At 46.0% G+C, this 13,059-nt stretch overlaps 2 protein-coding genes across 3 annotated transcripts; one reads left to right on the top strand and one right to left on the bottom strand.

Moving 5' to 3' along the window:
• The first annotated feature begins 381 nt into the window (after positions 1–381).
• On the top strand, positions 382–6,518 carry anxa5b (annexin A5b). 2 transcript variants are annotated; one of them, XM_076147936.1, is made up of 13 exons: positions 382–518; positions 819–864; positions 2,783–2,867; positions 3,279–3,373; positions 4,122–4,235; positions 4,318–4,408; positions 4,855–4,934; positions 5,052–5,102; positions 5,478–5,571; positions 5,661–5,756; positions 5,838–5,896; positions 5,991–6,113; positions 6,212–6,518. In XM_076147936.1, the coding sequence occupies exons 2-13, from the start codon at positions 862–864 to the stop codon at positions 6,272–6,274; spliced, it is 954 nt and encodes a 317-aa protein (XP_076004051.1). In that variant the 5' UTR covers positions 382–518; positions 819–861; the 3' UTR covers positions 6,275–6,518. The 2 variants fall into 2 exon arrangements, with proteins under 2 accessions (XP_076004051.1, XP_076004050.1); XM_076147935.1 differs by having other exon boundaries at positions 5,838–5,899.
• Positions 6,519–11,210: 4,692 nt separating this feature from the next.
• LOC142996831 (fibroblast growth factor-binding protein 1-like) lies at positions 11,211–12,562 on the bottom strand. The gene is made up of 2 exons (XM_076147937.1): positions 12,435–12,562; positions 11,211–12,299 (listed from the first exon to the last, which is right to left on the bottom strand). The coding sequence occupies exons 1-2, from the start codon at positions 12,457–12,459 to the stop codon at positions 11,623–11,625; spliced, it is 702 nt and encodes a 233-aa protein (XP_076004052.1). The 5' UTR covers positions 12,460–12,562; the 3' UTR covers positions 11,211–11,622.
• Between the last annotated feature and the right edge of the window lie 497 nt (positions 12,563–13,059).

Raw genomic sequence — 13,059 nt, 5'->3', positions numbered from 1 at the left:
GCCTGCAAACCCCAACCCCTTCCCCCTACTATACCAGTGAAAGTTAGATACACAGATAAATGAACGGTGACAAAGGACTAAAGGAATACAGGAATAACAACTAAATAATAAAAAAACAGTAAGCAGTACTTTGAGGTTGCAGGTGAGATATTCAAGTGGTGTTGTAGAATTATCTACGTGTATTTACAGCATCAATGTTCTTGACTTTTTAATAAATACTTCGATAAACATTAAAAACCACTCGTCTGGGTCTTTGCTGTTTCGTTTTGCTTTCTTCTCAGTAAATCTTTTATTTTATACATTTTAAAACACTACATTTCCCATAATGCTTTGCTCGGGGGCCGTGCTTGCTGGGGTGCGGCCCGCGCGCGCGCGCGGACGCTCACGCTCGCGTGCGCGCGGAGGGTTTTTTACGAGTGGGCCCGAGCCGTCCTCCTCTCTTCTCTTCCTCCCTGTCTGCCTACCGGGTCTCCTTTTCTCCGTCCGCACCGAGCCTCATCTCAACCTTCAGCCCCGAGGTAAGTCACTTAGTCTGCCGCCACACTGGGGAGATTTTGCCCGCTAACAAACCTCTGGCTGCGGCAGCATCAGCCAGGTGAGCGGATACAGCCGGGCTCTTACCTGTCCGCAGGGGTTAAAGAGACACACGGCGGGTTGCAACAGTTCCACAGCTCAGACTACTCACACCTGAAATGAAAGCGAATCGATTATGGATGAAATATCTAAGTTTAAAAACGGCAAGTAATGCTGATCTTTCTTGAAAGTGTGTGTTTTGTGTTTTATTTTGTTATGGAATACCGTGTTCATCTCTTCCACAGAATCTGCCTAATCCCCGCTGAATAAACCTCCAACACTGTCAAAATGGTAAGTTCATTTACAGCTTTTCCGTCAATTATGTTACATTTGATATAAACGATTGGGCAATTCTACTCATTGGAAGTTATAATTTGGTAGAAGTTTATGATTAAAATCCGTTATTTATGCAAATGTATGACTCATATAGTCTTTTACTCTCTTAACTCTTAGACTACGCCCACCATATGTTACATTACGTAATATAAAAGTTTTAACTGAGATCGCGATGTGTTAATAATATATTGTGGTAATTGTTTAATAGCTTCATCTTCAGTTTATATTGCTTTCATATGATTATTACAAAGTTTTAGCATTCAAAGGAACAATATCAGTCTAAAGTATGCAGAATACGTGCATTAAAACCAATGACTTAAATAACTACCTAGTTTTAATAAAGTAGTGTGTTTAAACTTTTAGAATGAAGTTGGAACACTTTAACTAAAGAGAACTTTCAACTTCGGACACTGTGTACAGTGTGTGTTTGGGGAAGTTTGGGGTATGACTCATGCAGGCTTATTCCATTGGGGTGGGTCTCTCTCTCTCTCTCCCTCTGTCTCTTTCGCGCTCTCTCAGTGTGTGTAAACCAGTGCTCCCTTTTCCTCATTTCCCTGTCCTGTGGTTAGTGTGTGGAGTTCAAAAGCTCCCTCCCTCTCTTAAAGGAGAATCATTCTATTTTGTCAAACTCAGGGTGTGGAGTTCAAAAACGAAATCCTGTGTTGTGCCATTTACGACACAACTATACATTGATGTTGTGACCTACTCACTCGCAAGACTTGGTTTGTAAAGGCATCAGACATGTTCCCATCCATATGCATTAATATATAAAATGATAGTAACCATGACATGTGATATCTGCTCCTGGGTTTAAGGTTAGATGGGTTAACAAATCCCCAGCCTCACGTCCTGCCTGAACTCTCCTGGTAGCACACATTGTTTCCATTACATTGTATTGTTGTCTCTCTCTCTCTAGAAAACATGCAATCTTCCAAATCTCTCCCTTGTTCAGCTGTTTGTCTGCTCATTGATTAGATCTTGCTCAGCTCGTGGTGCTGACTGGGTTTGGGGGTGTGTTTTGGAGAAAGACACAGAAGGGGGGGAAAGAGAGCACATGAGTGTTTTGGCATTCCCTCCTGCCTTGAGACAGAATCCTGCTTGTTACATCAGCCTGTGTTAGGCGTTCCAGATTTGATCCAAATAGTCAAAGGGAAAATTCTAGAGACATTCCCGTGGTTTTCCTCTTTAAACACGAGAGGCAACCGCCAGCCTTTTGCGTTACCATAGCTCCCCCAGTCTGCAGTGTTGACAGGAATGAGTTCAGTAGTAGAGCTACAGTAAAAGCTGTCTCACTGTTGATTCCAGTCTGTCGGAGTTGAGAGCAGCTGCAATAAACTACGCACTTCCTCATTTGCAATCAGTTTGATCCAGGTTAAGTCAAAGGCAAATATATTTGAGTAGCACCCATCCAGACCCAAATACTATCCAAAGTGCTGTGTGTAAGACATAAAAAAAGGTGTGTTACAAAGGGAAGGGGCGGGAAATGCATGTGGGGATGTGAATGACAGAGAGTTAGTTGTTGTCCCGGGGTGTAAACATGAATTTAGAGATTATGGTGGTCAGGTGGTGCTGCTTAACAAACAAGATGTGCTGAAGAAAGTTCCTCTGCTGACGCACTCACTTGGCTGGGTCAGTTATTAGGTGTAGAAAATGTTCCCTGTGTTCTTGCATTGACACGGCAAAGACATCTATGTTTGTTGCATTTCATGTCGGCGTCTTAGCACGGAAACATCTGATTTGACTTTAGTCCTTAACGCAAATCAGTTCATGCTGATTCCAATTATTTCCAGTCACATCCCTGTCCAAGTTAAATGCAGTTCTGTAGCTACGGCGCCGAGACGTAACAAAATGAAAACCGTCTTCTGTCTCGCAGGCCAGCAGAGGAACCGTAAAAGCCGCTGGAGGCTTCAATGCCAGTGCGGATGCTGAGGTCCTCTCCAAAGCCATGAAAGGACTGGGTAAGATGTGTGTGTGTGTGTGTGTGTGTGTATGACAGCACGGAGTCATTTGTATATGTTGAATGCGTGTCAGTCAGTTGTAGTACTCGATCAGACCAATGAGAGAGGGTTTTCTGGAAGCTCTAGCATCAATTAGTCATCCCAACTGTCTGTGAGCGGCTCCACCCAGACAGTAGTGAGTCACACACACACAGAGGAGGCGAAACACGAGCACGAGCACACACATACACACACACACACACACACACACACACACACACACACACACACACGCACACGCGCTGACCTCCACAGTAAACAATAATGGCACTGGTCTAATGTTTATCCCACACAGAGCATTTCTTTTGTTTGTAACATGAGGACAGTTTTGAATAACACACGGGTGAGTAATTATGGCCATTGTTGCCATAGGGACCGATGAGGATTCCATCTTGCAGCTGCTGACGGCTCGCAGCAACGCCCAGAGGCAGGAGATCAAAGCTGCCTACAAAACACTCTTTGGAAAGGTATGGCCAATATCAATTATCATGATCAACCACTACAATGTTGCGCAGTTACAGTTACCACGACTACAACAGTTTTTTTTACTGTAAAGGTTTTTTACTTTTCTTACAAAGATTCAACTCAAATGCATGTAAAGATAAACCAATACAATTTTTAAAAAACAGTACAAAGAAAATACAGACATGAAAGAGCGATTGTAAGAATTACAGATAAAAAAAAAAAATGGACTGGCAGCTGGAGAGTTGCCAGTGCTGCCGAAGTGCTGCCGAGGTGCCCTTGAGCAAGGCACCGAACCCCCAAAACTGCTCCAGGGGCGCCGTATCATGGCCTAATCAGCTGCCCTGTGCTGAACCCTCTGTAAAAGCATGCGTGTGTGCAAGAGGGGCACGCAAGACAAATTTCAGATTGCCGTGTTTGCATGGTGAGGTGTTGGCATGTGTGATTTGACCCAATAAAGTTTCTTCTTCTTCTTCTTCTTCTTCTTAAGAAGGCTAGGGAGGAATACATTAATGTAGAAAAAATAGTAGAAATTCAAAATTCTATGGAACCTGAACCAGGAAGAACTTTAACCCACCTAAACTAGACCAGAACCTATTGTAGATCAGAACCTAAAGCAAAATCTGAAATATTCCTTGATATATTTGTCTTCACATATCACCACGTCAATGAAATCCAACAGCCGTGTAGCCTAGACTGCACACAGTCCCACTCTGCAAACAGAAGCAATCACAGAACGTGTCTCCCTCTCAGGACCTGATCGATGACCTGAAGGGAGAGCTGGGTGGCAATTTCGAGACCCTCATCGTGGCTCTGATGACCCCGCCCAAGGAGTACGACGTGACATTACTCCGCAATGCCATCAAGGTAGGCGCTGCTGCTACTGGGGTGGGATGAGGCAAGGAGATGAGCGAACCAGGAAGTGACACGTTTCCTCTTTGATCTCTAGGGTGCAGGGACAGACGAGAAGGTCCTGGTGGAGATCCTGGCCTCCAGATCTCCTCAGCAGGTGAAGGAGATTGTTGCTGCTTACAAAAAAGGTAAACACACTTCTGCTTCAGAGGGTTAGGGTAAGCGTAACCCTAACCCTAAGATGAGGTTTGGTACATTTGATGTTGTACTCTGAAGCAGCAACACAGTTCACATTTCTATCACAATGGATCCCTAGTTCATCAGCTGATCTTAAGACAACCAGTGCTGATAAACGTTCAAAGACAGTAGATCTTGTCTCCCCAGCGTGTCACACAGTAAAGAAAGGTACTTTTATTGATCCCTAGGGGAACTAACAATGGAGTCACAAGTTTGTCTTTCATGCCACACCTTCAAACATTGATCCAAGATAAGTTATCAGAAGTAATGATTAACGAGGCATTCAGCAAGGATTCAGCGGTCACAAAGTTTATCTGTAAAACAACTGAACAAAAATGTGACAGGGCATCTGACATCTGTGTGTGTGTGTGTGTGCGCACGCGTGTGTGTCTCTCAGAGTATGATGACGACCTGGAGGAGGACATAGGCGGAGACACTTCTGGACACTTCAAGAGACTGCTGGTCATTCTGCTGCAGGTGAATCTCCCCTCCTCTCCTCTCCTCTCCTCTCCTCTCCTCTCCTCTCCTCTCCTCTCCTTTTCTTTCCTCTCCTCTCCTCTCCTCTTCTCTCAGTAATCTGTTGTCTCTCCTCAGGGTAACAGGCCGCAGGGGATCCAGCATGGAAGCCTGGATGCTGATGCTCAGGTGAGTCAGTGGCTCACACAGTCCAGTGTGTGTCTACAGGCCCACACAACATTATGGCTCCAACACAAAGCTCTCTTTAGCAAGACAATGAAATAACTACAACTTTAGATAAAATAGACACTTATGGTATTGTGACATGTTTAGATTGCGTATGTCACCAGTTTGACTCTAAATCTCTTATTTCCGACGATAAGAGCTACGGCATGTCGGCTTGGATTAATTTCTCAGTGTGATCACAGACTCACTGCTCTGTTTGACAGCGTTTCATTCCTCTGCACCACAAGAGGAAGTGCACTTGGTATGTGGAAACTCCCATGTTATAATTTTACAATCAATGTGGCAACCATTATGTTTTGTTTCGTTTCGTGGTCGTAGGCTCTCTTTAAGGCAGGAGAGGTGAAGTATGGGACTGATGAACAATCATTCATCACCATCCTGGGAAACCGCAGTGCAGAACATCTCAGGAAAGGTGTGTGCGATCGCCTTATGTGTGTTTTGAGTTACGTTCTTGTACTTTTTTACACACGAGAACCAAACTCTGAACTCGGCGCATTTCAGTGTTCGACGCTTACATGAAGCTGTCCGGATACGAGATGGAGGAGAGCATTAAGAGGGAGACATCTGGAAACCTGAGAGATCTGCTCCTCGCCGTGGGTACGGAACTACAACAGCCTACATTATAAACAGCAGAGAGGGGAGTTACACGCTTGACATGTCTTCTTCTTCCTCTAACAGTCAAGTGTGCCAGGAGTGTTCCAGCTTACTTTGCTGAGACCCTGTACTACTCCATGAAGGTAGTGAGTGCATGTTCCTCTACATTGATCTACTCCGCACTCAGGTATTCCTCATGTCGCACACAGGGGTTACATGTTTCTGTCTTTGCTGCAGGGCATGGGGACTGACGACGACACCCTGATCAGAGTTATGGTGACTCGTAGCGAGGTGGACATGCTGGACATCAGAGCTGATTTCAGAAGATTGTTTGCTTGCTCTCTGCATTCCATGATCAAGGTACACACAGATGATGGGATAAGCTACGCCACGTGAAAACGCCCAGCAACTATCGATCACAGCTTTAACTTGTGTGTGTGTGTGTGTGTGTGTGACAGGGAGATACCGGCGGTGACTACCGTAAGGCCCTGCTGATGCTCTGTGGAGGGGACGATGCGTAACTACGACGACAAGCCAAACAGAAACCACACCTGAAGTGCCTCTTCTCTAAGTGGCTCCCTCGGGCCGTCAGCCGCTCGCTGAGATATTAATAAGTTGGCAAAGCAGCTTTGGTCCACTAATGTCCTCAGTATAACAATGTCATTCCTTTATAAAAACCAAAGTATCAGCCCGTGTTTGTAAGCACCTTTTTTTATGGCAAAAACAATATATGCAATAATAAATGTTTCAGTCAATGAAGTACAATGACGAATCTACTCTCTTTGTGTCCTCGCGCTGTCCCCGCGTGCAGCCAGTGAGTCCATACATACACCGTCTTCTCCCAGCCGCTAGAGGGAGCTAGAACAGCTTTAACTGACAGCCCTGCTCCCCAAGCCTCCCTAATGCCGCGCGCACACACACACACGCACACCATGAAGTGCAACATGTTCCTAAAGCTGTTAAGTGAAAACAACAATTCTTCATGATCTGTCTGTCTGTCCGTCTGTCTGTTCATTTTTGCATTTTGCTTTATGATTTCTTGAGAACAGTGAGTGTGTGGTTTCTGTGTGTCTGGTGGGAAGGTTGTCCGTGTGTGTTGGACATAAGGTAGGGGTCATACCAGGTGCTGTTTACCCCAAGCCATCACACTAACCATTTATGAGATTGTTTTCACGGGAGCAGTCGCCCTTGTTCGTTGCCGCAGCAACAGGCAGCCAATAAGGTAGGACAAGCAGCCGGGTGTGGGGGTCAGGCCACCTCGAGCCACAGGAAGAACAATACGGCTGACTCCTCCCCCCTGGCTGCTTTGCGTGCGTGCGTGTGTGCGGTTGGGCATGTGTGTGAGGGGACCAGAGGGTTTATAGGTCAGATCCGGGTCCCGATTGGAGCGTTGGATGGTGTTTTGATGATGTTTGTCCTGGCTGAGGCGCTCTGACAGGTACTCGCTTGACTTGAATCACAGAAACACAGAGGTTCAAGTTCGAAGGGTAACTGGAATGTCGCAGTGATGGATGACTAGAAGAAGAGAGAAACTTTCACAGGTTATTAAAATGATATTAAACTATCTTGTCCCATTTTGTCTGTGGTTGCCTGGACTTGCATCCTGACTTTGTGTTGTCACACAGCACTGTAGTTTCAATAATGAATCACCTCAGCAAGCTAAGACACCAAAACATGGCCTATGATGTCATGATCATTGTTTCAAAAGGTCAAATCTGCCTATCTCATGCGGGCTTGTCAATCGGTTTGGTTCATGGTCTTGAAGCTATTTATGCTTCACACACAAATCCCCAATTCAAACTGATGCAGCTGTTGGAAGGTGAAGAGTGGCAGAAGACATCGGGTAAATATTTACTCCATTAAAGCAACAACTTGTCCGTGTTACTATAGACCAACAGCAGCTGTGGGTGGTTTTCATTACCTGACACAAAGTCAAGACCACAAATCTGTGTGAGTAATCTTGTTATGGAGGTTGCCACAAAATCCATAATACCCACATTCCTGGGGACGAGCACCGACATTCCAGACTTGCAGCTCAGAATTACTGTGCAGGTCTTTGTGTACAATCGTCTTTCTATTGTGTGTTAAATCCACCGCATTTTTCAGTGACAAGGTGAGAACACGAGTGCGATTTTTGTACCCAAGGGTAAATTGCTCATGGATAAATTTATGGCCCTTTACTGACACAGATTTTCTTTCATCTTTGCAGAAAAAATGCTGTAAATCATCCTTTAATTTTGTACCTGAGGGGCACAGCCAGAGACTAATGCTGTGCTCCTAAAGTTACCTTCAAGCTCTTACAGTTTGAGGTCAAATCAATAAAGCGGAGACGTGCAGGATCATTTATCAGTTCTCATTGTTGTAACATGTAACTCAACAAGGACTGCAGGAGACATTTCTGCATTCCTAAACTTAAGAAACCGTGTTCCCTCTTTGAATTGAATAAATAAAAATCAGCGATCACATCCCAGCCTGCTGCTGCGTTTTGTTATTTTGCCACTTTTTCGTTTCTATCTTCATGGTTAAAAACCAGCAAAGTTTTTGGTGGGATTTGACAAATAACACTTTCTCCCCCATGACCTTAAGCAACATCAAACAACATCCGAGTTGAACTGTTGAGATTAACAGGAGGAAGGGTGCGTGTGTCTGATGTCACACACCAACCGTCCTCAATACGTGAGGACTCGGCAGTGTTAGTCCGACACAATCATCTGCAGCACTCCCCAGGGAACGGCTCTGGCTCCGTTCACATCTCGGCAAATTGCCATCTGCAAAAGTTCTCTGACGACTCTGCCATCGTTGGCCACATCATAGATGGAGACGATGGAGTACAGGGAACTGACGCAGGATTTTGGAGTCAGGTGCCAGAGGAACCACCTCCAGCTCAACGTGGGGAAGACAAAAGAGCTGGTGGTGGAGGAAGAGACTGACCAAGCTGGTGAAGAAGGCCAGCTCTGTCCTGTAACTTTGTGAATTTCCCCGTTGTGGTACAAATAAAGGATTATCCTATATTGTTTGACTTGTGCAGCATCACGGACTTCACCTCCCACCCTCGGAGAGAAAAAAACAAGATGAGACACGCGGCAGGAAAACGGTTCACATACCACACAGTGTGACTCAGATGAGTTGATGATTATGCAATTATGGATTTTCATGAATGGATTTTTACGCGCGTCTTTTCTATTCACTGACCAAAGAACGAACACACCTCTGACCTATGATCTTGACTGGTTCAATCTCTCTCAAGCAGCAATGAGTAAACTAAGAATATAATATAGGTTGATGATGTACAGACAGAAAAAGAAAGTAAAAGTTAGTAGTTTTGATGTCGTTGTGGTCATTCCCCTCTCTGCAGGCTGAAAGAGAAGGCAAGGTGGTCTAATCTCTTCATCTAGATTTGATTGCATTATATTTTGTGCATATGTTGGATAGATGTAGAAATGTGTGTGTGTGTGTGGGTGTTTTTTATGTTGGAGATAATTTGATACTCTTTACTTCTGCACAGCCTGAGAGAAAATTCCAGTGAAAAACACCTGCTAATGTTGAGAGCAGGAAATAACACTCTGACACACACACACACACACACACACACACACAATCGGCACAACATGAGCAAACATGTCACAGCTCCTGGAGGACTAATCTAATTGTTGTGTTTGTGTAACAGTGTTTAAATGTGTTTGTGGTGTATAAGGTGTGTGTGTGAGAGAGAGAAGAGAGAGAAAAAAATGTTGGACTGAACTTTTTAAAAATGCGGCATTAACGTTCTCTCTCTCTCTCTCTCTCTCTCTCTCTCTCTCTCTCTCTCTCTCTCTCTCTCTCTCTCTCTCCTCTCCCTCTCTCTCTCTCTCCCTCTCCCTCTCTCTCTCTCTCTCCCCATCTCTCTCTCTCTTTCACTCTCTCATTCTCTCTCACTCTCTCCCCCTCTCACTTTCTCACTTTCTCTCTCTCTTTCACTCTCTCTCTTTCACTCTCTCTCTCTCTCTCTCTCTCTCTCTTTCACTCTCTCTCTTTCACTCACTCTCTCTCTCTCTCTCTCTCTCTCTCTCTCTCTCCCTCTCCCCATCTGTCTCTCTGTCTCTCCCTTCCCCTCTCTCTCTCCCCTCCTCTCTCTCTCTCCCCATCTCTCTCTCTCTCTTTCACTCCCTCCCTCCCTCTCTCTCACTCTCTTCCCCTCTCACTTTCTCTCTCTCTCTCTTTCATTCTCTCTCTCTCTCTCTCTCTCTCTCTCTCCCTCTCCCCATCTGTCTCTCTGTCTCTCCCTTCCCCTCTCTCTCTCCCCTCCTCTCTCTCCCTCCCCATCTCTCTCTCTCTCTTTCACTCCCTCCCTCCCTCCCTCTCTCTCACTCTCTTCCCCTCTCACTTTCTCTCTCTCTCTCTCTTTCATTCTCTCTCTCTCTCTCTCTCTCTCTCTCTCTCTCCCTCTCTCTCTCTCTCTCTCCCTCTCTCTTTCTGTGAGTGTATGTGTTTTACATTATTATTATCCCTCACTGAGCTCATTGTGAATACATCAGCAAATGGACTTCTGATGAAAGGGCGGGAGGAGCTGAGAGATAAAACAACTTTACTCAGATGGTGACCGGTAGCGGTGGCAGTTAAGTGGCATGGACATGTATGGTATCCTCATTTCCTCCTTCATCCCTGACCTCTGACCTCTAACTACTTCCTCCCTGTGAGGTAGGCCTGAGTGAGTAACACAGTATGACAAAGAAAATCCCCTGCACACCATCAAAGAGCGCTGACTTCCGCAGGAATGTCAACACGATCCCTCCTTCGACACTCGGAGGGTCTGACAGAGTGGACAAAGAGCAACAGGTCGCAAAGGTCAGGAGCAGACAGGAAAGGAAAAAAACCCCAACATCTGGGGTTGCACTTGCTGCAGGATTACAACACACACACACTCACACACACTCACACACACTCCTCTTCTATGAGCATTGAAGCTGGATCCCAGCCAAGTACTTCCCAAACATCCGCTGTGCGTCCTGATGCAGCTGGCTTCTGTCCCTGACAAAGTAATCAAAGGAGGATGGAGGAGACAGGAGAACAAAAACCTGTATTTGAATACAGCCGCTCCGCTTGTGTATGAAAGAGCAAAAGAGTCATCTGTGCGTGCGTATGTCGTGCTGCAACCTGCGGGGCACGTCAAAAGTGCGTGGGAAAGGAAGCGATGTGTGTAATGTATCGCAAATGGTTTGATCTCCTGCACGGGTGAAGAGGAGGGCATGAAGTCTCAGGTGACACAGAGGGATTGTGTCTTGCGTACAACACATATAGTCCCTGAAGAGACAATGGTTTCTTCGCCTACAAACACAAGCACACACACACCTCAAACACCACATGTTCTGTATTTCTGACCTTCATTCTATGCATACACACTCACTCGCCACACTTTGCTGTTGTTTTCTTTCTTTATTTGAAGTGCATAAAAAAGTTATTAGTGGTTTGTATCAAAAGTACAGTACAACAAAAAGTACAAATCTCCACACAATTACAAAAATCATAATACTTCCATTTCTCTGTGTAAAAAAAGAAAGAGAAGAAGAATCAGGATGTCTTCTACTAGAGCGCCTGAATCACCGCTAAGCTTATGTGCCATCAGACGTTTCTGTGGTCAAAAGGTCATTCTTATTCATTCAATATAATATGATTTCATATGATCTGTTTCAAACATGTTGGTTGATTCGTATTGGAAATCAATTCTTCACAGATTATCATAATTCCGTTTCAACTTGGCGTGGATTTGATTACAGTTTTTGGAGATATTGTGATGTTATTACTTCAAAGATATATATGGATCTATTTTACTTGGCCTTAGAAGGAGCACTGGGTGGGTGCAGTGTGTGTGTGTGTGTATGGACATGTTCGGTCAGCAGTCTCCGCTCTGCAGCATGGACAGAAAGAAGGTACAAACGCTGGTCCAGGAGCTTCTGCAGTACTCCTCGGCTGTTTTCCGGTGGTCCACACACTCCTCCTCCCCCGCCGCGGTGCTCGCATTGACCGGTGTGCGCCAGTTACCGGCCGGTGATGGCACGGTAGTGTTGCGAATCCTCGGCTGTGACCGGGTAGCGTTCGGTTCTCCGGACTGAGCGGCAACTACGGAGGTTTCCATGTCCAGTTTGAAGTGCGAATCCCGGGGCGCTCGCTTACACACCGCCGTTCTCACCAACACGCGGTCATCCGTGCACAGTTTGCCTTCCAGCCGCTTGATGGCGCGGGACACCTGCTTCCAGAAGTCTCTGGGATGAGAGCGGAAGGCCGGACAGCTCTGAGGTTTGCCGATGTATTCACATCTCCGATCGGTCACTCCTCCTGTGATCCGCGCCTCCGGGTTCACACACTTCACCAACAGTCTCACCGTCTCTCCCACGTCCCCCGCCCGCCACGTACACTGCATCCCCCGATAGGACGACTTCCCCCGGCCCGTCGGTGTGCGTCCAGCCAGCCGTTTGCCGGAGGTGAGACACACCTGCTGCGCCAGGATGGATAACAGAAGACAGGGAGCGAAGGTTCTCAGCAGCAACATGTCTTCAAACCGCAAGTTACCTGGAGGAAGAATAAGTTTACAAACGTGAACGCGTTAATATGCGATTACCCTGTTGCAGGCTAAACGTTGGATTATATTACATATTTTGAATTAGCAATAACCAAGGCTTGTTGAGAAGGATAACTCAAACTGACCTAATGCAGACAAGACGATTGTCATACACTCTCTCTCTCTCTCTCTCTCTCTCTCTCTCTCTCACACACAGACACACAGACACACACACATATACAAACACACAGGCTGAGTGCCGCGCTGCAAAGATGCGTGCTGTCCTCTCTTTATACAAGCAGCCCAGCAAACCCGCCCAAAACACACAAACGCGCGCACGTGTGTGTGTGTGTGTTTGTGTGTGTGTGTGTGTGTGTGTGTGTGTGTGTGTGTGTGTGTGTGTGTGTGTGTGTGTGTGTGTGTGTGTGTGTTTGGCGTATTATGCACCGCTATAGAGTGAGTCACGCCGGCATCTATTTTGAAAAAAAGGGGACTTCGTCCCGACTTGCCCGAACGGGAAACCCACCAAAACAGAAGCGCACGTACAGATCCAACGATCAAAGAGTGTGTGAGGTATATACGACAAGTTACCGCACAACAACCCCATACACGCGTACTGCACGCATGTACACATGCTTGGAGGCTCGACTCACTTCCCACCAATCAGATACTGCCCCCCACACACACGCACACACACACATTCCCTTCCTCATTCATTCATCTTGGGTTCCTCTACTTATTGGAAAGCAGCGGGAAGCTATTCATTCATTC

This window comes from Genypterus blacodes, unplaced genomic scaffold (assembly GCF_046128005.1).
Source record: "Genypterus blacodes isolate CSIRO-AG114 ecotype Tasmania unplaced genomic scaffold, CSIRO-AGI_Gbla_v1 ptg000039l_1, whole genome shotgun sequence".
Classification (NCBI taxonomy): Eukaryota; Metazoa; Chordata; class Actinopteri; order Ophidiiformes; family Ophidiidae; genus Genypterus; species Genypterus blacodes.
This window is presented reverse-complemented; position numbering and strand designations above follow the sequence as displayed.

What these genes read in the sequence shown, in the direction of transcription:
- LOC142996831 (XM_076147937.1), bottom strand. Translation starts at nt 12,459, where the DNA reads ATGACAATCGTCTTGTCTGCATTAG. An exon ending in AATCGTCTTGTCTGCATTAG is followed by an intron (nt 12,300 to 12,434) that starts GTCAGTTTGAGT and finishes TTCTTCCTCCAG; the next exon opens with GTAACTTGCGGTTTGAAGAC.
- anxa5b (XM_076147935.1), top strand. An exon ending in TGTTGCTGCTTACAAAAAAG is followed by an intron (nt 4,409 to 4,854) that starts GTAAACACACTT and finishes TGTGTCTCTCAG; the next exon opens with AGTATGATGACGACCTGGAG. An exon ending in GCCTGGATGCTGATGCTCAG is followed by an intron (nt 5,103 to 5,477) that starts GTGAGTCAGTGG and finishes TCGTGGTCGTAG; the next exon opens with GCTCTCTTTAAGGCAGGAGA.